The 26,303-nt window shown below is 35.9% G+C and overlaps 1 protein-coding gene across 5 annotated transcripts in view; it reads left to right on the top strand.

The window, feature by feature from the left end:
- Positions 1-26,303, top strand: part of USP15 (ubiquitin specific peptidase 15) — a 61,795-nt gene that overhangs the window by 33,355 nt on the left and 2,137 nt on the right. For 3 of the 5 annotated variants that reach the window (XM_074539808.1, XM_074539810.1, XM_074539811.1), the window contains 15 exons: positions 2,073-2,156; positions 8,459-8,603; positions 17,294-17,467; positions 17,813-17,971; positions 18,658-18,882; positions 20,275-20,358; positions 20,449-20,543; positions 20,715-20,903; positions 21,712-21,827; positions 21,957-22,232; positions 22,536-22,606; positions 22,968-23,083; positions 24,976-25,125; positions 25,512-25,615; positions 26,162-26,250. In XM_074539808.1, coding sequence (XP_074395909.1) covers positions 2,073-2,156; positions 8,459-8,603; positions 17,294-17,467; positions 17,813-17,971; positions 18,658-18,882; positions 20,275-20,358; positions 20,449-20,543; positions 20,715-20,903; positions 21,712-21,827; positions 21,957-22,232; positions 22,536-22,606; positions 22,968-23,083; positions 24,976-25,125; positions 25,512-25,615; positions 26,162-26,250 — 2,077 coding nt within the window. Of the gene's footprint in view, positions 1-2,072; positions 2,157-8,458; positions 8,604-17,293; positions 17,468-17,812; positions 17,972-18,657; positions 18,883-20,274; positions 20,359-20,448; positions 20,544-20,714; positions 20,904-21,711; positions 21,828-21,956; positions 22,233-22,535; positions 22,607-22,951; positions 23,084-24,975; positions 25,126-25,511; positions 25,616-26,161; positions 26,251-26,303 lie in introns of those variants that run through there. The other 2 variants (XM_074539809.1, XR_012580075.1) reach the window with 2 other exon arrangements.

The raw sequence follows: 26,303 nt of genomic DNA, 5'->3' as shown, positions 1-26,303 counted from the left end.
CCACTGCTTTTGATGTAGCCCAGGATATAGTTGGTTTTCTGTGCTGAGAGCTCACATTGCTGGGTTATGTTGGGCTTCTCATCCACCAGCACACCCAGTTCTTTCTCTTTAGGGCTGATCTTGATTAATTCTTTGTGCAGCCTGTACTTGTGGTTGGGATTGCCCTGACCCAAGTGCAGGATCTTGCATTTGTTGCTGTCAAAGTCATGAAATTTGCATCAGCACGTCTCTCAAGCCAGGTCACTCTGGATGGCATCCATTCCCTCCAATGTCCCAACCACACCACACAGCTTGGTGTCAACAGCAAACTTGGTGAGCGTGCACCAATCCCTCTGTCCACGTCACTGCTAAGCAGCACTCATCCCAGTACGGATTTGTGAGGAGCACCACTGGTTTCCACTTGGACACCAAGTCATTGACCACAGCTCCTTGAGTGCAACCATCCAGCTAGTTCCTTATCCATCAAGTGGTCCATCTGTCAAATCTATGTCTCCCCAGCTTAGAGACAGTGTCTAATGCTTGGCAGAAGTCCAGACTGATGATGTCAGTCTTCCCTCACCACCTGTCTATTTGGTTTTAGAAGGCCAGCAAATTTGTCTGACAATATTTGCCCTTAGTTGACAACATGTTGGCTGTCACCAGTCACCTCCTCGGTCTTCCTGGTTGGATCGCCCGTAGCAGACCCCCACTATAATGTTGTCTGTCCCTGCCCACTCTTTATTCCTTACATATAAGGGGTCATTGATCCCTAAGAGGAGCTCCCAAGAGGTTCCTCTGCCTGTCCTTCCTAAAGAGTCTATATCTTTTCATTCCAGCACACCAGGAATAGTAGCCATCCCATCATTTATTTGCCAGTGCTGGCAATAGGATCACACCCCTCACAGGCATATGCACGTCTCCAGCTCCTCTTGTGTTTTGCCTCTTCTTGTGCTTTTGCATGGAGGCATTTAAGCGGGACCCTCAACAGAGCTGAGGTGCTGGCTGCAGTGGCTGGAGTTCTTTTGTGCTGTACTTCAGGTTCATTACTCCTAAACTCCAAACCCTTTCCAGGCTCTGGGCAGCAACTCTTGCTTGCTCTGGCATCAGTTGGTGTGAGTAATGTGGATTGAGGTTCCCCTTCTCTGGCAACTTTTCTTTTCAAAAAGGTTTAACAGAAAGTTGAAAACAAATGTGAAGATATACTTGGGAAAATTCCCAGTGTAAAAATGTTCATTTTCTTATGGAGTTTAGTTCTTGGCAAGTGCTTAAAAAGTCCTGAGCATTCAGTTCTTCGCTTAATATAGCGATGTGTACTTCAAAGCTTTTCAATGACAGCCAGAACTCCAATTCATTTGAAGTTACATGATCTCCTTTGAGTATGCTGTTTTTTCCTTGTGCACCTGTAAGATTTCTTCAAGAAAAATACACTGCAGGATAGTTGTAAATACTGTGTTTGTTATATTCTGCAGTCTTTGTGATTGAAATAATCACTATTCTTGTATTTTAAAGTAGTCCTAAACCATGGGGATACGTGATAATGCTTCTCTTTTTGGAAAAAAAAAAAGGTTTTTAAAAGTCCAGTGTTGTGCATAATATCCTGAAATTTTCTAACAAAATTACTGAGACCGTTTTAACTAAATGGTTCCATGCTGCTGCTAAATTAATGTGAAGTATTTATCTTGATCATTTTCTTACCTCATCTCAACATCCATTTAGTTTGAAATTAAAAATTAATAAAATTCCCACATTAGAAACTTCGCATTTTAAGTTCTAGAACATCAGAATATCTACAGTTGTTCTGTAAGCTGAAAACTTTTTTTTTTTTTGCACAGTGGCCAGTGCTTTCTTTTGGTTTTTAATATCTCTGTTTCTGCAACGAGTTATGGAAGTTTTAAGTACTGTGAAACATTTCAGGTGTTAAAAGGCAAATTCTGATGGCTGCATGTCCTGGGTATTTTTAGTGCTTTGCCCACTTTTAAAAAAGCATTTCTTTTCCATGCTTGTTTATCTGCTTCATTCATTTGTTATCTTTCTTTCACAGTTCTTAATATCTCAGCATTTTTGTCTAATTTATCATTTTCATATTTTTAAAGGTCCCCAGGTGCATCCAATTTTTCAACTTTACCAAAGATCTCTCCATCTCTATCAAATAATTATAACAACATGAACAACAGAAAGTAAGCAATATACCTTAAAACATTATTTAATTAATTACCCCAATGTAATATAAACAAAGTTCAATGTATTATAACTCCTCTCTTAAGGATTTTGAATTGATTTGCAATATTTGGCTTGTGAATTGTTACTGGTTGCTATTTCATAGTGTAGGTAATGCTGACACCAAGAAATGAAACAACATTAGAAATGTTTGTAACTCTTACTCTTGAGCAGGGAAGACACTGAAAAGAATTTTGGCTATTGTAAGGAAAAGTATAGATTTCATTTAGAGTTTATAATTCTGAAAATACATTGGTGCTATTATTATCCTGCCTGAATTTAAATGGACAACAAGAAAGGTATAAAGTATTCATCCTTATATCAGGTTTTCCCTTGTTTATTGCTCCTAAGGTATTAGAGCAGCCTATGTACCATTACACTTAGATTTCAAATCATGACAGCTGAATTGTGTAAGCTCTAATGTAGCCAGCAGCTTAACTTCTCTTTCTTAGTGTTAGAAGTTTGAGAGATCAGACTGTGTGCTTGACTTTTGCAGTGAACAAAGGCTTAGTAAGAGACTTATAACTTTTACATGATTTCCCCTTTATATTCCAAATTAGAAGGTTTTTAAAATAAATAATGTGATAAAACTCTAAAAGAAGAGCTTTCCTATTGCATTGGCCAACTTTTTGTATCATTTTGTTGTTGTTGTTATGTACACAACTGTAAAAAAAGTTGGTGAATATAGAAAAACATGGAATTATTTCACTTTAACAGATAATGGAGCATCTTTGAAATGCTTGAAACCAGAGAGCACTCATCTTTAATGCAAGCTGGGGGAAGTTGAAGAACCTTATCTTACAATTCATTAAAATTTTTAGTATTTTTCTAAACATGCATTTTGTGATCACATTTGAAGATGTTAAATATTAAAAAGGTGACATAAACATTAAATATACAATATCTTCCAGTTAAATACTGCACTTATCAGAAGTGATTTTTCCTAAGGGGTGAAGTGTCACTTGTGCCTCTACCAATTGTGAGTAGCCCCAACTCTCACTGTTGAAAGTTGAAATCTGTATAATTAACTGCAGTCTGTTGTACTCTGTGTGTGAATGTGTAGTAAATAGGAAGAGTTTCGTACATATGGTTGTGCAAAAAGTTACTCTTGGTCAGAGCTGAGCCTCCAGCTGAGAATTAATTTCTTCTTCTCCCAGTGTTTAGGCAAAAGGCAGTGCTGTTGTCAAGTGTGACACTTAACAGTGCCTTTTTTTTAGGGAGCTGTGGTTTTAAATCAAACCATCAAGGCTTTCTTATTTTCTTTTTTTTTTTTTTATGTTAGTTTCTTGCTGGTGATATAGTTATTTTTAGGAGGCACTTATGAAACTTGTTGCCAGATATTGCAGCTTTTAAAGATAGTTTGTTCACATGATTTACCTGATTTTAATTTTATTTCTTGGTTTATTTTGGAGCCAAAATGTGAGCTTTTAGAACTTGAGAAAAAAAATTGAGGTTTGGGGGTGTGTTTGTTTGTTGTTATTTTACAAGTTATAATTTTCAACAGAAATATGTTTTTAAAAGGAAGTCATATAAGTTTCAGATTTGGTAAGGAATTCATCCTTTTGAGTGATTTAACTATAGCTTAAGCATTTGTAAATCAGTTAATAGGTACATGTACTCTGTAGTATTATGAAATACCAGTCATTTTTATCTTCTATATAAAAACACAGTACATCTGGATATTATGTGAGACAGATATTCAGTGCAGAAGTATATGGTTTTCCTTACAATGCAGTAATCCAATTATGATGACTTAAAAATATTTTATCAATCACAAATTAATAATTTAATACAAGATGTAATACAGATGAATCTTTAGCAGCACTTATCTCAGAGTCTGTGTTCAGTGATGAAGTCATATCCATTATATACTTTGTACTTTAAAATACATACTTTTGCATTAAGAATTTTTGGCTTCAAATAGTAAATTGAAAGATAGATTTCTGTGTTTAATTCTATTATATAATTGTGAGTTCAGAATGTTCCACTCTTCTTGCAAATATTTCCTTGTCTAAGAAAGTACTTCTTTTTCATTAATTAATACTATCATTGTTACTTTCTTAGTTAACTACTTAATGTCAGCTTTGTCTTGAATTTATTTCCATGCTTTATGCTTCTGCCTTATTATTTTATATTGCACATTGTCCTTAGTACATTAGTGAAATTATACATTTGTAGCTTTCTAGGACCTGTTGGCATCCCCATGTGGGCATGAGATGCTGTGACTCTGGAGGAAATACCAGCATTTGGTTTGAAGATAGTTTTAGCTGACAAATACGATTTATAAGGCAGAAAAAACGAAACAGGTTGTGTGTATTAATGGTCATAAATAGTAGTCATTGCAAGCCTGCTTTTGCAATTACTAGAGCTCACCTACAGAGTACAAGTTATGTTAAAAACCTGGAAGTTTCATGGTTTTTTTGTATGGCAGACATTTCTGTAATGTTTTTCTAATCCAGGAGGTGTTCTATGTAAGAGTAAGGCTCAGATTGGTAGATACTTAATTTTGTGTTAAGGTAGTTATACATTAGATATCAGAAATAGCTTGTGCAAATTTTATCCAGTCTGAAGCCTTCATTTATGTAAATGTGAGTTTGCCTTTGATGGAATGGAGGATTCCAAATAATTGATCATTGATGTTCTTTTGCCTTTACTGGTGATCTTGCTGAAAGAATAACTCAGGAGGATTGTCATAATATGTGTTGATGGATTCAGAAGAGCAGGGAGAGACATGCATCTTTTAGGTCTTACTGGAATTTCTGTTTATTGTTGTTAATAAAGCAATACATATCGTATACAGTGTTTTTTAAATTATGTGGAATCCAAACACTTGAACAGGGATTTTGCTTGGGGAATTAAGTAGGAAATTGTTCTGTTTCCTTCATTTGTAACCATTGCTTTAGGCTCCTAAAATGACTTGTTTGCATCATTTGGTGGTGTCAGCCTGTCAAGGGCAGCTTTGTTTAAATGCTTGGTATATTTCAATATGCTTATGTTAAGAAGTATAAGTGTAAAGTACATTACATTATGTCTAAAAATAGTTTCTTCATGTTGTACCTGACACATAACCAAATATTATGACAAAGACAATTTAAATATAATGTTATATTTTGCTTTCCAGACAATGATAATGAGCAAAAAATAAAGATAGTAATCTTTATGTAGTGACATGGGCCTCTCCTGCTGCTTCAAGTATCTCTAAAATCTGATGAAACCTGATAATAGGTTTCTTGAAGGGGCTGGTCACAAAAATACATTGGCAGTGCATTGAAATGGTTGAAATATTACAGAGCTCAGTAAGTCTTCCCAACTTCTTATTTTCTGTACCCATTATTGCAACTCAAATTCCTTTATGTATGTACCTGTTGGTACATGGCATTCCTCTGTCAAATTATGTCTTTTCCAAATCTAGTGATGCTTTTCCAGTCTTCTGTGTTCAACATCCATGCTTGGCAGAGCTGTCGCTGTACAGTCAGTGCTCTGGGTTTGTCATCACTGTTTGAAAGCTGCTTTAAAGTCTAAAGGCACATACAGAAGGTACAAACAAGTCATTTCAGATCTAGCACATGCAATTCAAAATTTATAGATCTACAGATAGTAAAATTTCATTTGGAAACCTCCTTTGCCATTTTTGCCCTGTCAAGAGCTCTGTTCTTGGGTCTGAAGATGGTTTCATGTTTTCAGATCTTGCCTTACTTTTGTGAAGCTTTTTTTTCTAAGAACTATTAGTGTTTTCTTTCTGTTACTGCTCTTACTTGGCTAGCTTATCCTAATACTAGCCCTCTGCTTTTCCCTGCATGGTTCCTTCATTAAATTTGGGAAAGTTTTGCAGGAAAAGCAGCTGGAGGCTTGGGGACACACAGTTATCACAAGTTACTTTTTCTAGGATATTTCTGTTAGAATTAAATTAACATAGACTTACCTTATGTCTTTATTTGCTTTCCATTGTTAGCTACTTATTATTGACTGTTAATAATAATTTCTTTTTCATCCAGCTTAAAAGCATAAGAAGAAAAGCAACAATGTAATTTATATAAAAATAATTTTTCCACAACAAAACAGTTTGCAAATTGATGGAGCTGTAAAGAGACATCTCCTAGTATCCTGCAAACAGTAGGCAGTGTGTTTTGATAAAATATCGTAGAACCATGAAATAAAAATATATTAATAGACCTCACTCACAGGATGAGTGGTAACCTTAATCTCTAACCTCTCAAATATATTTCTGTGGGCCAGTGCAGAAGATAAAAGAGCTCCGAAATGTCTTTCCCTTTTGAGAAGTAAACTGACAGTTTGTCCCTTAGAGTAAATACACACTGCATCTATCTGCACTGCAATTATCTTGAACTAAATTATCGTCATGGTACTCAGTTAATTTGAGAAAATCTTCCACATGAGTAAGCTACAGCCACAAAATACCAGTTGCATTTCCTTAGCTTTCTAGTGTCCCTCCAAAGCTGTCAATTTGTGAAGGAGGGAAAGCTGCAGAGAAGGAAATAAAAATCCCTAGAAGAATTAAATTCGATTTGTTCATTACCCCTACATCTAAATTTCAATTAGGTTTTTTTTTTTGTTAAGCATATGAAAAGTGTTATCTGTAAGTCAGATCAGGACAGCAGTAGGAAGGAAGCAAGGCTGAAAGTAGAAGCTTGTTGTGTACCCTGTGCATGTGCATTGCTGTTACTGCTGTGCCCTGCTGGGTTGGTTGTATTGTGGGGTTGCATTAGCACCAGTGGCAGGCTTGTGGTTTTGATTCCTGGGGGAGCTAAGGCTTACCAGCCTAAGGGAATTGGAGTTCACTGCAGTAACTGGGCTGCAACTGGGAGTCTGAAGGTGATTTTTCCTGGGGATCTCTATTACGTGAGTGAACACTAACTTCATAGGGTTTTTTCCATCAAGAATGACCAGTGAAAACAATACCTCTTAGCTAGTTTGGGGGCAAGCCAGAGAGCAGAGGAAATGCATATCTATAGAAAAAGGAAGGACTAATGGGAAAGTCAGCTATTAAAAAGAAATAACCAGATGTAAAAGTGTGATAACAGCAGCTTTATGGACAGTGGAGCTATAAACTACACAAATTTCTAAGACCATTGAAAGAGGGAGAGATTTTCATCCCCGTCTGTTTGAAAGTTTTGATAACTTAATTAAAAAACAATAGTTATTTATGAAAAGTGAGTAATTGTGCACTGAGGAGACGGTTGGCATTCAGTAAAAGGGCATGATTATGTTCAGGAGTAATGGCTGGAGAGTTACCTTTGGGCACTTGCATCCCCAGACTTTTTAATTACAAATCTCAGTTTTTTATTAGGATTGATTCTTTGCACTATGTATTTTTCCTTCATTCTTAGCATCTGACTTTCAAATTTTTGTTCATGTTCTAATATTAATGATGCTTAATAGCTGCAGAAATACTCCTGAACTTTAGCCTAAGCTGCTGTCACACAGTTTTCATTATGATCAGCACCTGAAATGGTTAAAGTGGTTGTGGTTGCTTGGTTTTTTCTAACATATTGCAAAACATTCCCTTAGAAGATTCCTTTGCCTTTCTAGTGTTCTCAGATATTCTCACTTTACTGTTCTGAGGGTTAGTTTATATTCGATATTTTTGTATTTCATCTGGAAACAAATTGTTTTAAATATCGTCATTTTACCTATTTCAGTCCTCTGCAGTTCCTTCTATCTGCAAACAAATGCAGCATAGATTTATACCAAAGTAGTTGCAAGGCATTTTGCGCATTCCTTTACCTCTCAAGGCTTTTCTGCATTTGCATGCTGGATTGTGCTGTCCTAGCAGGGAAGCTATAAATAGACTGTCTGATGCAGTGAGGCAGCTATGCCACAGTGGCCTTGGAAATCTCAGCTTTCACCTGTAACTCTGCATTCCCATCCCCACCGACCTCACTCTTGCAGTAGCAGGATGCAAAAGGAACGTAAATGATTGATTGCTGCTGGTGGTGTCTAAAGTCTGAGTGTTTTAAATATGATAGAACAATGAAGAATAGAGTAAGCTGTGAAGCTGCTCCTATAAAAAATGGGTAGGGATGTAATAATTGCAGTTACTGCAGTATGCTTGATTTTGGTTGTTGATGACATTTATATTGACATTAATGTTATTACATTAAAGTTAAGTGTTTTAAATCTTTACTTGTTCGCAGAAGTTAGCTTAACATTTTTAATAATTTAAGTCTATAAAGTACTTGTATGGTTTAAAGTACTATAGAGTACATGTTTACATTGTGAAAGATGTCTTGTTTTCTTACAGTGTGAAAAATTCAAACTATTGTCTCCCATCATATACTGCTTATAAGAATTATGATTATTCAGAGCCAGGAAGACACAATGAGCAGCCAGGCCTGTGTGGCCTCAGTAACTTGGGGAATACATGTTTCATGAATTCAGCAATTCAGGTATGTACTTTAAAATAAAATCAGCTAGTGTTATTACTTCAAAATAGTATCTGATTTTATTTTGTCATTTTCAAAACTGATGTTAAGAGATCTGATAAGTAGCAGGATAAGATTAAAAGTGAAGAAATAATACGTCTTTATTGGTATACTTTAAAAGTTGATTTACATAGCTGCATTCATAATGGTCAATGTCAGAAAGAGGTTTGACCAGTGTTGAACTCTTGAAGTTGGATTCTTTGCTTTTTGTAGTAATTGCCGTTCATATTATATGTTACAAAAACTGCCTTTTCCTTTTGAAATGCACTTGAGTACCAATTGCAGTACTGAAAAAAGTGTCAAAAAGTAGATGACTGATAGATTACTGGGCCTTTATTTCTGACTCATTATGTACTTTTAGTGCACAGGTTGACATGCAGGAACCTTGGAAAATATTTTCCTTTGACCTTTCCTCTCAGAAGAGCTATTTCATGGATGAGATACCTTACAGGAATGTGTTAGCTTGTTCTTTGCTATGAATGCAAGAGAAGTACTGGTATATCTAATATTCCTATACTAAGATGAAGAAACCTTAGTGTTCTAATTTTAAATGGAAGCTGCAGTTGCTGAATAATTAACAGTCAGAACTAGGAGTTTTGTTTATTATGTTTAGTTCTCGAATTCGCCTTTTGTCGTTGGAGCAGTCTTCTGTCACAAAACTGTTATGTGTATTTAAGTTCTTGTTCACGTATTTTCCTGCTGAGTATGAACATACTAGATCTTAACCAAGCATGCTGCATAGTTATCCTCCTTTCCTCCTTGGTCATTACAAGAGTTCTTGGCTTATGTTTATGATTTCTTTGGATAAAATTAAATAAAACCCAAACGTTGCAGTCGTTTTTTAGCCTGTTGGAGTAAAAAAAGGAATTTCGGGTACATTTGTATGAAGCTGTTGAAATTTGTTCAAAAGAAAATCCACACTGTTCCAGAGTTGGCATAGTATGTGTAGATACTTCAGTCCCTTCTTTGTGATGGCAATCAATGAATCATTTGGCCTTAGTTTTCTGTAGCTTCCTGTTAGGTAGCTGCAGAGAGCCAAAAGCTCTCCCCTTAGTCTTGTCTTCTTCAGATTGAGCTAATGCATACAGCTCTGCCTTTCCTTGTATATTGTTGTTCAATCCCTTGACCACATTGGTGTCCTTTCTCTGCTCTTTCTTACACTGGGGAGCCCTGAACAGGACAGTGCTCCTGCAGCAGTCTCACAAGTTCCAAATGGAGGGGAAGATTTGCTCCCCTTTGCCTCTGACTGCAGTTGCTAATACAGCCCAGTTTGCAGCTGGATACCTTCCCCATGGGGATGAACAGCAGGATCACATTTCCACAGAAAAGGACCTCTGGGTCATATAATGTAAAATTGCTTTCTAGCCTGTCAGTCCTCACCTCTTAGTGGTATATAGGGTAATTCCATGCTTGTTCCATACTTATTGATATAAGGCATCCATAAAACTAAACTTGTTTGTAAAAATATTTTCATGAGGATACTTGAAGAGCAGTTAAACAGTGCAGAAATTAAATATTTTTTAGCCTGCTGTGTGAAAGATGGCTAAACTGAAAGGGGGAAGGACACACATTTTGCAGTGTCCATTCTAACTCAAAATGCTGCACATAACCTCTCATGATTACTGAATTGCGTCATTGTGCTGTTGGAAGGAAAAGCGTGTGGTTTTGTCTAGTGCGTCTACCAGAATTATGCTTTAGGTGTGAATTCAAAGAATATTCTTGCTAAGGTTTTTTTTATGATTCTACCTTGTTCATCAAGCTATACTGATTAAATAAGGATAATTTTATTTACTCATTCAAACTTTAATTGAGCTGGTATATGTGATTTGCATGTATGTAATTCAGAAGTAACCTTTAAGTTAGAATTTGAAGCATGGGTTTTTGCCTTTCGGAGTCCTGTGCAGCATAACAGACTTGTTACACATCACATCATTATCCCATTGTGTTAAACAGATTTCATTCTGAGGTCTGCATTAGAAATTAAATCAGCTTTGACTTCATTGCTTTTCAGCTACATCTAGAGAATTAAGTTTTCAAATAATTCTGAGAAACTGTAGTGTGAATTAATAAACACAGCTTTGCTGATTACCAAAACGGTGCTCTAGTTAAAAAAATGAGGTGTTGATTGAGCAGTGTAGCTTTTAGTTTGGCATGGTACCTTTAATATGTCCTTGAAGATGTGTTTTTTCAAATGCATTATTTAGTGGCTTTCTTAGCAAGGAAGTGTATCTTTCAGTTCATCCTACTGTATGTCTCAGTGAAAGTACTATTCAGAGTTTAATGTCATCTAAGAAATCCATGGAAGTGCATTTTAGTGAAAGTGTATGTTCTTCACTGAGGTGTCACAGGCTGCAGTCTTCTCTGCCACTGCTTTCATCTTTTCTCAGTTACACAGAAAGCATGCATTTCACTTTGCTAATTTGCTAATAATTTCATATTTTATCAAAGTAACATTGGATTATTAGGCCCATAGCTGAAGCACTGTGAATATGTTTTGATCTGTCTTAGTCTTGGAAGCAACAAAAAGATTGGCTCAAATAGTACGTGTATGGCAAAACCGGGAATTCTGCTTGGGAATTTTGGCTGCTCTAGGCATTTACCTGGGTGATGGTGTACACCCTCAGCAAGATGAGAGATCACACAAATCTGCAATGAGGATTTGCTGTATCATATGGCTGTGCTGCCATTCAGAGGGACTTCAGTGGGCTGGAACGTCATGAAGTTCAGTCACAGGAAATGCAGAGCCATGTGCCTGGGGAGAACAGCCCCAGGAGCCAGTACACACTGCAGCAGGGGTCAGCGACTGGATGGAAGGCAGTTTGGCAGGGAAGCACCCAGGATCCTGCTGGACAAAAAGCCAGCAGTGTGCTCCTGTGGCCAGGGCAGACAACAGCATCCTGGGCTGCACAAAGAGGAGTATTGCCAGTAGGCTGAAAGCACTGGAAAGACACCCTCCAAGTTCTGAGTTCGCTTCTGGGCTCCCCAGAGAGTTTAGGGAGCAAGTCTGGTGAGAGACCACACAGGTTACCAAGGATTGCAGCATCTGACCTGTGTGGAGAGACAGAGAGCTGGGGCTGTTCAGCATGGAGAAGACTCCAGAGTGATTTTACCATTTTTTGGAAGTACTTGGTGGAGAAGAGTAAAGAAAACTAAGCCAAACTCTCCTCAGTGGTGCCCACTGAAAGAAAAAGAGGCAATGGACACAAACTGAAGCATATGTAATTCCTAAATATAGGAAACTTTGTTCTAAAATGGGATTTATCAAAAAGTAGAAAATGGTTCTCAGGGAAACTGTGAAGCCTCCATTCTTAAAGGTGCTTAAAACCTAACTGAAGTCCCAGGCAACCTGCTCTAGGTGACCTGTCTTTGAGCAAGTGGGTTGGACCAGAGAATCTGCAGAGATGCCTTTTAATCTCCACTATTCTGTGATTCTCCGGTCTGCTCTGGTCACCTACTATATCTTACCTATCCTCCTAAGGTGTATTCCTTCACAATTGTGCTAACACAGGGCTGGTTTTCAGGATAAATGTGTTTTCTTTAAACAAAATAGTTTAATGTAGAGTACTAGACTCTGAAATGGTTTTGTTTCCGTTAATGTACCAAAAGCTTTGCTTTGATCTCTTCCATTCCATTCATGCTGGGTGTGATCAGTGTAGCTTCCTTCAACCAAAGCAGGGTTTGGTTGATCCATTTTCCATCTGATTGCCACTTTTCTCAGATCTCTGTGCTTTCCAGGGAACATTGAGGCCCTTGAGTGTTCACATAGGAGCCATTTCTGCTTCAAAAACCGCTGCATTTATCGCACAGCTTCTCTTTGGTCCTGTCTCATGTACAGTGAAGGAAGTTTGCATCAGAGCTGTTATCAGTGTTCCTGGACAAAGAGGAACAGTTCCTTCACACCTTTGTCTCCTGAATCTCACAAATTTGTGTGAAGGTTCTTGCCCTGTAAACATGCCAGGTAGAAATGTGAAAATCCTGGCAATGTCTTAAATTTTGTTGCAAGTTCTTTAGTAGTTCTTCAACCTATGGGTTAGGCTTGACCCTTTATCCATCCCTCTAAGTGATTATTGTGGGGACCTTTGCCCTTCCAAGTAGGGGTTTTCAGTGTTAAGAAGCTCAGGACAACTGGAGGACAGATGATGAAGAGATAGATAAGATCCTCTGTGGGATTACAGACAGCTGCAAGCTGAATTAGAGTAAGGCCAGGAAGGTTAAAATACCATTGTCTGTCTTCCAAGTGCTGTTCTCTTACCACTGTTCCTTAATTTTAAAAAAAGCAATATTTTGTTATTCTTATTTTAGTTGTATTGGAATCTTTGTATAGTTTTTTTCAGATTCTTTTGAAGGGAGTATTCCATGTATTTTTTTTATTTCAGTGTAAGCACCTAAAGCTGGATTTTTTTCTAATTAGGCCTAAATGTCTGCTTTTGCAGACCTATTTTTGCATAAAGAAAACAGGAAAGACAAAAGATGTGTAGATTTTATGAAATAGATATTATTATGACTACTTGAACCCATATTATAAAAAATATTTGGCAAGCAGATGTTTCATTCACATTCACTTAATACATAGCTATATTCTAAGCTGAAAATAAATTAGAAAAAATGAGTCTCATTAAGCATTGCTGTGCTGCCACCTGTGGATGTTTCCTAAGTATTACTTTCCTCTTGATGGGATATTATAGATTAGAGCTCAGTGGAAATGTTTGGGTTTTTTATTTTTCTTTTACAGTGAAAATGTGAGAGTTCCAGAATTTTCATTTTGTGATTAAAAAATATGAGAAGGGGAAAAAAAATATTTTCACTAAAAAGATTCATTTTTTCCAAGATTTTTATTTTGATGCATTTTTTCCATTAGTGTGATTATATACACCTGACTTTTGAACAAGCTTTGAAATGGATATTTCAGAAGGTTTTTTTCTTCAGAAAGCTGAATAATATTCCCACTGAAGTTACTTATGGCTGTGAGTTTATCTAGATAAAAGATAGCACATTTCACCAATACCTGAAATTCCTAAGTTTTTATAGTCCTGTTTCAGTTGCCATAGGCATGTTGAGTTTGGATTAAGGAGCATATTAATTAAGTGCTTTTTGCCATGTTTGATAGCATACAGACAAAAGTAGGATAAACACAAGTAGGTGTGAAGTAAATCACTTTTTCTCCTGTGCCTTGGATCTTCTTTTCAGTCTGGCAGCTCTTAGTCTTTTGTTAGAAAGATGAAACATGAAGCTTTAGTGTCATTTGCATAAAATTCTTGATAAGTAGCACCTGAAGCTGAAGAACCAGGACACTTAGAGGACTGTTCAATTTTCAATATGTCCATTAATGATTCTACTGTCTCCTCAATTCCCCAGTTCACTGACATGACAGGTAGTGATGTTTTCTTTGTTTTGGAAGTTTATTTTTACCATTATTTTTGTGCAATATTCCATATGGGATGTGGAGAAATGTTTCCTTGTTCCCTTAGGATTCTAGAATGATTTGTGGAACTTCAGGAGGTTTCTGGTGCAACCTCCTGCTCAAAGGAAGGTTGGCTCTGAGGTCAGAGCAGGTTGTCCAGGGCTTTATCCAGCTGGATCTTGAAAACCTCCCAAGAAGGTAGAGCCTCTTCGTTCCACTCCTTGACTGTTCTCAGAGTGAAAACTTTTTTCCTTACATTCTTAACCTCTCATATTTCAACTGATGCCCATTGTTTCTTTTCTTCCTAGTATGTGCCACTGTGAAGAGCCTGATTCCATCTTCCCCTAAACTTCCATAGAGATACTGGAGGGCTGCTCTTGGGCCTCCCTCAGACATTCTCTTCTGCAGCCTGGACAAGCCCTGATGCTTCATTCTTTTCTCACAGGGCAAGTGCTTCTAGGCTACTCAGTCTTGGTGGCCCTCTTCATTCTTTTTTTTTCCTTTTCTATCAATTAGGTCTGTGCAAACTCTTACATCAGAATTATTCCATACTTAAACTACAGAGATTTAGAAGACTTGACTATTTCTACAGAGATTTAGAAGACTTGACTATTTTTATTATTATATTTCCCCCTTCTGTGAAGGTTTCATAGGACAGGTAGACTTGGAATCATTATCATGGGCTGGTATTGTACAGAGTATTCCAGTGAGGCTACAGCATTGAAATGTGTGTGTATATATATATATGCATGTGTACATAACACTAAAAATAATGATTTCTTTCTCATTTTCCTGTGCATCTTAATAACTTTTTTCCAGATTATTAATAAGTAATATGGAAGTATGATTTCAATGTTAACCTTTGTCATGCTGAAGATTAACCTTTTCTCCTGTGGTTTGTCTCCTGGAGTTTCTGCCTTCTGTTCTATACTTGCCATGATCTTTTCAAATGATCAGTTCAGGTTCAGAGAACTTTACAGAAATTCTGTTAGTTAAAGAAAACTTGCAGAAACAGTAGTACCTGAAATAAAGTGACATTCTGTTACCTCTTTAGTTCACAGACAGTTTTCTATAGTTTTACTGTATTTGTTTGCCTATTTTGGCTGCTATTATTCCTCACATTTTGGTCTACTTTTAGTTTACTTATTGTCTGTGTTTTGAAACAAACAGAAAACCCCAAATCACTAGGTTGAACAGGACGCATAAATCTGGTAACTTAACTATCCAGAAGATTGTCTTGGTTTTAATAGACACTTTCCATAAGGCTTCCTTGATAACCTACAACATATGACATAAGAAAATAAGAATGTGGGATTCCCTTCAAATTGGCTTCTGGTTGCTTTTTTTCTTCTGACTTTAATCATGATTTTAAATAATTCTCCATTGACAGCCTTTTAAAAGAGGAAACATGTTTGTAATCATTTAGCTTTGTCACTTATTGAAAAGATCAATGCATATATGGCCAACTTTATTAGCTCCTCTAGATGCTACTCTTTTAAAAATTTTGGTATCTGGTATTTTAGAAAAATATATCAGCTCTGTACCTCAAAACTTGCTGTGTTGAGATAGACGTTTGTGCATTCCAGTACTACCATTAGTGTCATCTTATGTTGTAATGTGAATATTGTTAAAAGAAAAAAGGAAGTTATCTGTAGTAATCTTCCTAACTTGTACTACAAATATTAATTAATATCCTGAGAAAGTGACACAATCAGTTTATTAGGTGAAAACTAGAAACTGGTGAATTATTTTTTAATGGACTCTGCATTGTCAGGACATTGTAATATAATGCTTGACTAACAGAAAGACCTGTAGAAAAATATACTATTTTTTTCATTATTTAGTTCCTTGTGTTTGACATTCCTCACACTAAACTGAACAGTTGAACTGATTTCATTTCCTAAACAACCACAAAAATAATCCAGAAGACAACACATCAGCGAGGTAGGGGGAGCTGGGATCACCACTACTGGAAGTAAAAACTCTTTGCCATATAGCAAGAGAAAAATGAGATTGCTTCAACCCCGAGTGTCCAAAAGTGTCTGTAATACCAGGAATTTTTTTTTGCAGTGTTGACAGATCCTGAAAGCTTTAGGTGAGGAGGAAGAGAAAGGAAGGAGTTTGATATAGGCATGAAACTCAGCTCTCTGCAGCATGTGACTGGTTTTGCTTTGTAATATTACACAGGTATGATAGGCAGACATAGGAATTTTTTTTTTTGCCCTACTCAATAAAGTTGCAATTCTTCCAGTCTAATTCTTATAACTTACGCAAATAGCATATGTGGAGCTCTTCCCCTTGTTTACAGAGAGGCAGACGAGACTGGTGAAATACTTGACCTTTCCTCAAATCCTTTAATAAAGGAAAGAATGCAGAAAAGCTTACAATATTTAATGAACAAACTCTTAAGAATATATGCTAAGGCATGGCATGGGGATTATTCCTGAGTGATGGAAATGTTTGTTTAAAGGAGTGTGAAGAGAAACAAAAATCGAAAGTGAAATTGTAAATCATACTGCAGTGATTATGTCCTGCTGTCTCCAAAGGCTGAGAGAAGAGACAAACTAGTATAGTTTGTCTGTAAATCTAAACCAAGGTCCTTGCTTTCCTTGGACTAATTTCAGCTCTAAACTGCATCACAAGATGTAAAAGAACATAGCAAGGGCTACAGCACTGTGATTCGAAGTCTAGCACAGATTGCTGGCTCCAACAGCATCCATAACCTGATATGAACAAAGAGAAGGAAAAGGCCAAGCATCCTCACCTTCCCTCGCCTGCCATAATAAAAGAAATCTTTTTTCAGATATTGCTCTGAATATGTTATAATTTGAAGTAATAAGCCCTGTTGCCTCTCTCTTCCGAACGTGTGCACTCTCCACTTTGTGCGTCTACTACAAGCTCCAGCAACAAGTTTCATAAAGCCATTCATGTCTCAAGAAACCTTGTTTTGTTTGTTTTAAATCTTGATACAAATTATGTTGTCATGCTGTGGGTTGTTTGGACTACTCTGTTTTATAAATTTTGAGGTAAAGCTCTTGATAGATATTATTTTTGCATAACTTGTAATGACAGCTGTAGCCAGTGTTGGATTAAAGCCATTATTTGTTTCTGGAAAAGATTGTTTAGGGTTTTTTCTCTTTTCCTTCCAGGCACTAGACATTACAATTCATGGCTGCTTTAACAAAATTAAAACATTGTTTGTGTAGAACTGATTCAAATCACTGTTCTAAAAAGTCTGTATTATTTTTTGCAGTGTCTGAGCAACACACCTCCTCTTACAGAGTACTTCCTCAATGATAAATACCAAGAAGAGCTGAATTTTGACAATCCTTTAGGAATGCGAGGTGAAATAGCAAAATCTTATGCTGAGCTTATCAAGCAAATGTGGTCAGGAAAATACAGCTATGTTACCCCAAGAGCATTTAAGGTCAGTAAGGAAATTACATGGAATGTACATGTCAGTTTTCGTTTTGTACTTTTACATGAATAAAACTTGGAGAAATATGCAAAAAAAAAAAATTTCAAGTACTGTTTGTCAGTATGCAGTTCATTCATTGAACTGGTAAAACACTTGGGTGTATTTTTCAGTAGGTATCACCTGTCCTTGTGCTTTGGTCTTTGAGAAATAGTTTTGACTTCCTGTCTCCATTGAAAAGCTTACCTTTTATAACTACGAGTTTTACCTTTTCAATGTGCTGCAGTAGCATCTCAGAAGTATATACTCTTTCTGACAGTTCATGTACCGGGAGTGTTTTGCATTTGTTTTTTTTAGACACAAGTGGGACGATTTGCACCACAATTTTCTGGTTATCAGCAACAAGACTGTCAAGAGCTACTGGCTTTTCTCTTGGATGGTTTACATGAGGATTTGAATAGAATTAGGAAAAAGCCTTATATTCAATTAAAGGATGCAGATGGCAGACCAGACAAGGTAGGGATTTTGGAGCTGATCATCTTCATTTTAGTCAAAGTTGTATGCTGTAAGATACTTCTACATGATTATGCACTGGAAGGTTGGGAAACTGATTATGTGGGGCTTTTTCTGAAAGACATATCAGAAAATAGGACAGAGCTTTAAAATTGACATCTTGAGAAACTGTGTAAATTTCTATTTATTTTTAAGATAATGAGGAGGGATGGGAGGATGGTAAGTTCTTTTTTAAGACTTCATTAAGATAATCGTTCTTGTTCAATTCAGTTCTGAGTTCAGTTGAAAAAACAATTCCTGTTCTGTTGTTCTTTTATTTTTATACCTGCAGGATGCAGCATTCTGTCTCTCTCCAGTACTCTTACTTTAGGGAAACTCTTCTTTTGTTATGAGTATGAGTTAATTCAGATGGGATTTGTAGGTTTATCTGCTTTTTGTCTTCCCCCAAGCTACTTGAAAGTCACTCTCAGACTGTGTAATACCACTGACAGGATCTCTGTCCTAGGAAAAGCATACATCTTTTAACCTGCAAACCTGAGAGTAGTAACATTCCTTACGGGTCCTTTGGAGTGACATTTCTGTGTTTAGGTGGTTACTAAAGAAAATGTTCTGTCAAGGACTTTTACTAATAATTCTCACTATTCATTTCCTACTTCTTTGTCATAACCCAGATCATGCTTTGTTTACAGGTGGTTGCTGAAGAAGCCTGGGAAAACCATTTGAAGAGAAATGATTCCATCATTGTAGATATATTTCATGGCCTTTTTAAATCTACTCTAGTTTGTCCTGAATGTGCTAAAATATCTGTAACCTTTGATCCCTTTTGTTACTTGACACTTCCATTACCCATGAAAAAAGAACGTACTTTGGAAGTTTATTTAGTTAGAATGGATCCACTTGCAAAGCCTATGCAGGTAAGCAGCTTAGTTTACATACAAACACTTTGATTCATGAGGCATTAACAGTGAACCCAAGTTCCTTTACACAGTACAAATTTATAAGCAAATCCAACAAGCTTTATTTTTCTGGTATGTGTTCTGAAGTCTCACTTAGGAAAGTGGAGAAGACTATACCTACTTGAGGAAGACTGTGATAGCTTGTATAGTTTCAAGAAAGAATTGGTAATTTCTTTATGGTTGTGTTGATAGGGCTTCTTCATCTTTAAAATGTGTGCTGACAAAATTTTTTGAGAGCTGCTGTGATGAATTTTTATGTTTATAAAAATATCTGTACTTAATCTGTAAGACTTAATTTCTTGGTTTCTTAATCACAAAAGGCAAGTATTTGTAATAAGTGGTGGAAAAAACCCTCATGACTAAATGTGTTGGGTAGTCTCTCACCTCACAGTCAAAACATTTCAGATGAGATTTCTTTGTGATATCCCTTTTGTCGTTTTTTAGGAAGGGGATGATATTACACACCTTAGAATGTCATGAAAAAATGTACATCAGGTTATCATAACCAAGTCATGATTAAATGGTTCTAGCTGTACCTTATACAGTAAGTGAGGATAAGTGAAAAAAATACAACACAGGCAGTCATGTAGGCATTCAAAAAGGCTCTGACACCTGAAATCTCTACTATAAGAAGGAAAGTGGGAGAAAAGAGTATTCTCAAAGGCAGTATGAGTTGAGGAATTTGAAGGTGAAGGGAGGTGTATTAACTGATGGGAGATGAGCCTGCTAAAAATTTAATTGTGAAAATAGGGGATGATGCACAGTAGTTGCACAGGGGATAAAAAGTAGTTGAAAACTACTGAAGTAGTTGAACGTGACTCATGTGAGATGGTTGTGCTGGAATTAATAGTTTGGGAAGAGTACCAGTTCAGCAGAGTTTTTGTGAGTCTAAATTATTATAAAACTTAAAGATATAGCATGCAATGCTTAGCAATTAATTACAGAGTTAATAATAGCTTATTTCTAATTAATCCTATCTTTATTATGCAAATCACAGATAAGAGTTTTGTGTGGAGTTTTATTACAGACTTTAGGAGCACTGCATAAGGGAAGCCACAGAGAGGTTTTCTTTGACTTTATTCAAGTTCTCTCTGTGCATGTGAAATGAGAATCTATAGTCAGTGTATGTGTATTTGTTAAATTATGCATAGAATTACTATATTTTATGCAGCTTTTGGAATTTATGTTAGTTGATCTACATACTTTACACCTTATGTTAGTTGATCTGCACACTTTACACCTTAAGTTTCAAAACTATGGAAGAAATATGTGAAGCTTGCTGGACATGTATTGTTTGGACATTTGTATATTTGTTCTCTTAATAAATTTAAATTATATTTTCCTTTTTAGTACAAAGTAGTTGTTCCCAAAATTGGAAATATATTGGATCTTTGCACAGCACTGTCAGCTTTGTCTGGTGTTGCTGCAGATAAGGTAAGAGTGATCTCTTAAATAAAGCACAACAAATAGCATTTTAATGTGTATTAACCTGGTTTAACAATGTATACTCCATTTTCTTTCCAGATGATTGTTACTGATATATACAATCACAGGTTCCACAGGATATTTGCCATGGATGAAAATCTAAGTAGCATTATGGAGCGTGATGACATTTATGTGTAAGTGTAGATAACACACTTCATGTCTCTTTGCAGTTTGAGTTATTTGTAAAAGATTAAAACTTAGACACCAGATAAAGATCAAACTGGGAGGGGATATTTTTTCTTTTTCTCCTTTGTAGCTTTTTCCTTGACCATTTTTCTTTGTATTTCTGATTGCTTTTCTTCTAGATTTGAAATTGCTATCAATAGAACAGAAGATACAGAACAAGTCATAATTCCTGTTTGTTTAAGGGAAAAGTGCAGGCACACTAGCTACAGCCATAGTGGTTCTTTACTGTTTGGTCAACCTTTTCTCATAGCAGTGCCTAGAAACAATACTGAAGATAAACTGTATAACATGCTGCTGCTAAGAATGTGGTGAGTTTATTGTTAAAAGAAAAATTAGGTTGTTAAGAATAATGCTAATATTTGGAGTCAGTAGGCATGTACATTCATGTGCATTTCTAAATACTGATTAGATTTCAGTACTTGTATTTGCTTTCTGTTGAATATTAAATATAAAATTTTAGCCACTAATGTGGATTTTCATTTTTTTTTGTTAACATTACCTCATCCAAAAAGAATTTGAGAAGACAAATAGTTTGACAAATAGTAGAGAGTCAGTTTGTATTGTTAAATAATTCTTTTGTATGCTTAGCTGTCTGTTAGGTCTTGGTAAAGTGGAAATGTTTTCCAGTTATTATGCTATGGTTATACTTCCTGTAGCTACTGTTCAAGCACTAATTTTTATTGTAGAAGTACATGGTAGACACTTTCTGAAACTAGACTAGAATTAGTGTCATTATATAGAAGAAATTAAAATCATATAACCTCTAATTTAAATTTATGCGTCTTTCTCTGTTGATGTAACTTTCTCTGTAATATGGTTAATGAGCAATTTAAAAAACTGAATAGTGGACAAACAGAGAGTGAGACTAAGAATCAAACTGTTTCAGACCAAGTAGCTGCCAAAAATATACAGTCACATGTGAGCAGGTTTTCCTGTGTGCTTGTAACACTAGACACATTTGGCAATAAAACTGATAATCTGAGTAAATCAGAAAGGAGTGCAGAAATACAGTACAGTAGCAAGGACTTGTGAAAGCAGTTTAATTACCAGTTTGAACAATGAAAATTGTTTAACAGTCCATTGCTTCTAACTGCTGCTTTCATTTGTTAAATTTAGCCGGTATGTAAAAACATGTACTGAAAGCGAAGACACTGAAGGTTCCCTGCATTGCTGTAAGGACCACGGTATCAATGGTAATGGCCCAAATGGAATACATGAAGAAGGATCTCCAAGTAAGACTGGAATATCTACACTTGTTTAGTATTTGGTGTTGAATTTCAAATGGTAGTTAACTCTCTAGTGTTTTTCAATTACTGTCATTCTGTCTCATTTCTTCTTCTTTATTCTTCCAATTGCTTAAGGTGAAATGGAAACAGATGAGCAAGATGATGAATCCAGCCAGGATCAGGAACTTCCCTCAGAGAATGAAAACAGCCAATCAGAAGACTCAGTTGGGGGTGACAATGACTCTGAAAATGGATTGTGTACTGAGGATACTTGCAAAGGTCAACCACTCACGGGACACAAAAAGCGATTGTTTACATTCCAGTTCAATAATTTAGGCAGTACTGACATAAACTACATTAAAGATGATACCAGGCATATTAGATTTGATGACAGGCAACCTAGGCTTGATGGTAAGTCACAGGGAACAGATTGGGCAATATTTGGTTCTGAGACTCTCTTCTGACTGTCACGTTTCATTTTCATTGTGTGCTGTTTGATATATTTTTCTTTTAAATAGTAAATTCTGTGTAATTAACTAAAGTTTTATTGCAGTTGGCTTTTTGAAATACATAATTTTTATATGCTTCAGTTTTTTGTAATTAATTCATTATACCGTTGTTTAATTTATTTTGAAGTGTGTTTGCCCAAAGTTAATACAATTTCATGTAAAGCAGGAAATAATATTAAGAGAAAACAATTTTTTTTAATCTTAGAAAGATCTTTCCTTGCTTTGGATTGGGATCCTGAATTGAAGAAGAGATACTTTGATGATAGTGCAGCAGAGGTAGGCTTTTTATGTTGCTCCCTTTCCCAGCACAAATAAAAACTAAACATAAAAAATGCTGTGTGTGACATACGAGATTGTAAGTCTTCGCAAGAAGCAGCAACTATATCCTTTTTGCGTTTTATTCTTAGTAAATATGTTGTCATAAATAAACATCGTATATGCATCCATGTAATTAGCAAATCTGAGGCTTATGGAACTGGGAAGTAAATCTGAAGCTGTGGAAACTTTTTACTTGAATGGTTTCTGATCAGTTTTTCCATATATAGGAGCTTTGTAGTTACTGTTTATAGTAAGACGACATCACTAAAATGAGTTTTGTTTCATTTGTTCTCTTAACTCAAGAAATACTTCTCTTTAGGATTTTGAAAAACATGAAAGTGTGGAATATAAGCCTCCCAAAAAGCCTTTTGTGAAATTAAAAGACTGCATTGAGCTGTTCACAACAAAGGAAAAACTAGGTGCTGAAGACCCATGGTAAGCACAAAAAATTAAAATTATGTACTGTGATCTATTTCTCAAAATTAATCAAAACCACACCAGAACATGGAGATCAGTAGTTGATTTATTAATGGCATTTTGAATATTGTTATTTCAAACATAGTTGAAAATTCTCGAAATGCCTTTTGTTGTGGTCCATTACTTAAACAAAAATTTTACCATTTACCAAATTTTTACCAAAAGAAGGATTTATTTGTGAGGAAGACATTTAATGCATTCACAGTTAGGAGGAAGGGTTGATACTTTAAGTGCTCTAGTCTGTGAACTTCGATGGACAGTGAATGAATAATATTGTGATAAATTCAATATAGTGGTTTAAACAAATATCTCCTTTCTGAGATGAGAGAGGTTGGTGCATACTGTATTTTCTTTATGCAAATACATAACTTGCCTTGCATCGATACATTAAATAGGAATGTGCGTAAAAAGCAGGTTTATGGGATGGGGGATGTCTGTAGTCAATAATCCCCCCAAATTCATGTTCTAGCCTTTAGGTTTTTGACAGAGACTTTTATGCTATTCATGTTCTTCCAAATTATAATTTGGAATCACATCTGAATATTCATAATTACAGTATGTTCCCATAAGATCCTTTTTTCCCAGATTTTCTAGCAGATAATCTTTCATCAACACCTTTAAGCTCAGAATTAAGTTTGAAAAGAGAGTCTGCTAATTTTTCTTCTGTAGGTACCCACAAGTTTTGAAGCTCTCCCAACACTGTCACCAGAATTTCTCCTATATTTGTGTAGGGTAGGGAGCTAACTTAGAAAATCTCTTTTTTTTTTTTTTTTTTTTGGGTTTGCTAGATGATACAAAACTGGATCAATTGTTTGAGATACTGTATAACTCACGTGTGGTATGTCAGCCCTTCCATTTTGGCAGCACATTTTAAGCAGAGTATTTTAACTACTAAATACAACTGCAGAAGTCAAGCAGCTGCTACTAGATGCATCTCACTGGAGGTCATTAATCACATTTTTCTTTATTTGTTAGGTTATCACAAGTCTAATCTACAAGAGTTCACCATCCTTAGTCCAGCACTGTTTGTATTCTACATATTCTAACCAACTGGGAGAACAGATTTTCAATTCCAGCCTGCCCTTACAGTTCTCCTAATTTTTTGTCATTATCTGATGTTGCTATTTAAAGACATTTGTGCAGTCTTTTCATTAGAGTTTATCTCTTTTCTTTTTTTTTTCCCTAGATTTTTACTTGTTAGATGCTAAAGTCTAGAATATGCATAGACCACTTCAAAGAAGAGTTTCTTCCATTCATTCTTATCTATCTTTCTACCTGAGCATTAGTTGCTGAACGGTTCCAGTATGCATTGCAGGGAACAGAAATTTCTAAGTCACAGCCTGTTTAATACTTGCCTACTAAGAAGGGAAATTTCTAGTAATGAGTTTTTCCAAGTTCCAGGAATTACTGTAATCTGTTTTTAGATGGCAGATGGGATAGGATGGTGGATGGATGAATTTGGAAACTGAAACTTGAAAGAATCACAGTTGCTTGTTGTTTTTGGCTTTTTTTTTTTTTAATGCTTAGTTTCTGAACACTTTATCTCTTTTTCATAAAATACGAGAATGCTGTGTTTTTAACTAAGGATACAGGGATCTGATAAGGGTTGTAGGAGATGAGAATCCAATATTGGGGGATGCTGCTTCTGTGTTAATGATGTTGAGCTTCACTGGGATCACACTTGCACATTGTAAGCTGGAAGGGATATCTATGGCATTAGTAACAGAACATGAAGAGTGTATGGTTTTTGCTCATGTAGTTCCTCCCATGAATGTGACTTTCTCTTAGGTAATGTGTTTTAACATTCATATGGACTACAGTTACTTAAAATTTATGATTTTTCCTTTTAGGTATTGTCCAAACTGTAAAGAACATCAGCAAGCTACTAAGAAGTTAGACTTGTGGTCACTGCCCCCCGTACTGGTAGTTCATCTGAAGCGCTTTTCCTACAGCAGATACATGAGGGACAAGTTGGATACATTGGTTGATTTTCCAATAAAGTAAGAAATTCAAATATTTTGATGCTAGAAATATAAAATCTTGACTAGGGCATGTGTTTAATACAGCAATTACATAAAATGGGTTTGTTCTCAGTTTCCGTGAGAGGATCCAGTAAACTAATGACGAAATGCTTCTGGATTAAGAGTATAAACTTGGCAGAATAATTATAATGTAAAAGTATGAAAGATTGCTTGTTCCTGTTCTGTTTCTCACAGAGTGAAAGAGATGCACTGGCAGAGTCGTCTGGTGTATTTTTCTAGGACATATGAAATAAAGGGCTCAGAGACAACCAAACTGTGGTTAAAAATGCTGTTAACATGACTGAATTTTGGTTGGGTTTTGTTGCTTGTTTTACTTTATTTTGGTTTGTTTTGTTTTTTAACAGTGACTTGGACATGTCAGAGTTCCTTATTAATCCCAATGCAGGGCCTTGCCGCTACAACTTGATTGCTGTTTCCAACCACTATGGAGGAATGGGAGGAGGGCACTGTAAGTTGATTTCAAGTGACATCATTCTAGATGTCAGCTTTTATTTCTATGTTGATTTTGAAGTACTGATCACTTTGAATCAATGGTGCTTTTTAATGTTTGAGGGACAATTTTTTTTCCTTTACCTTGAAATGCTTTCACAAGTATTTCAACACAAAAATCTGTATGCAATGAGCTCTTTCAAGGGTAATTGTAGGTTCTTTTATGCTTCTAGCTATGCATATTGTGAAAAGAGAAAACATAAGAGCTGTTGTACTCTTACATCTGATTTTGTCTTGCTTGTCTGTACTTCTATTCATTGTGCTTCTCCTTGAAAGCAGAGAGAATAAATGACTGAGGGATTGTATTTTGACTGTCCTTTTCATTGTCTTTAGAAGGGAAATGTTAGTGATTGAACTCTGCTAAAAATAAAGTGTTAAAAATGTTTAATAGTGATAATGGGGTTTAGTTAAATATTAAGTGTTAGACAGTAACACACTCTAGTAACCGATTGTATTACATCTATGAATATACAGAGTCCTGAGACATTTTACTTTTCTGTCCTAGATACTGCTTTTGCAAAAAATAAGGATGATGGAAAATGGTACTACTTTGATGACAGTAGTGTGTCCACTGCAAGTGAGGACCAGATAGTGGCAAGTATCTTTTATGTTTCCAAATTTGGGACTGTTTATGTTTTTGTGTCAGG

This window comes from Zonotrichia albicollis, chromosome 4 (assembly GCF_047830755.1).
Source record: "Zonotrichia albicollis isolate bZonAlb1 chromosome 4, bZonAlb1.hap1, whole genome shotgun sequence".
In the NCBI taxonomy this organism is placed as follows: Eukaryota; Metazoa; Chordata; class Aves; order Passeriformes; family Passerellidae; genus Zonotrichia; species Zonotrichia albicollis.
This window is presented reverse-complemented; position numbering and strand designations above follow the sequence as displayed.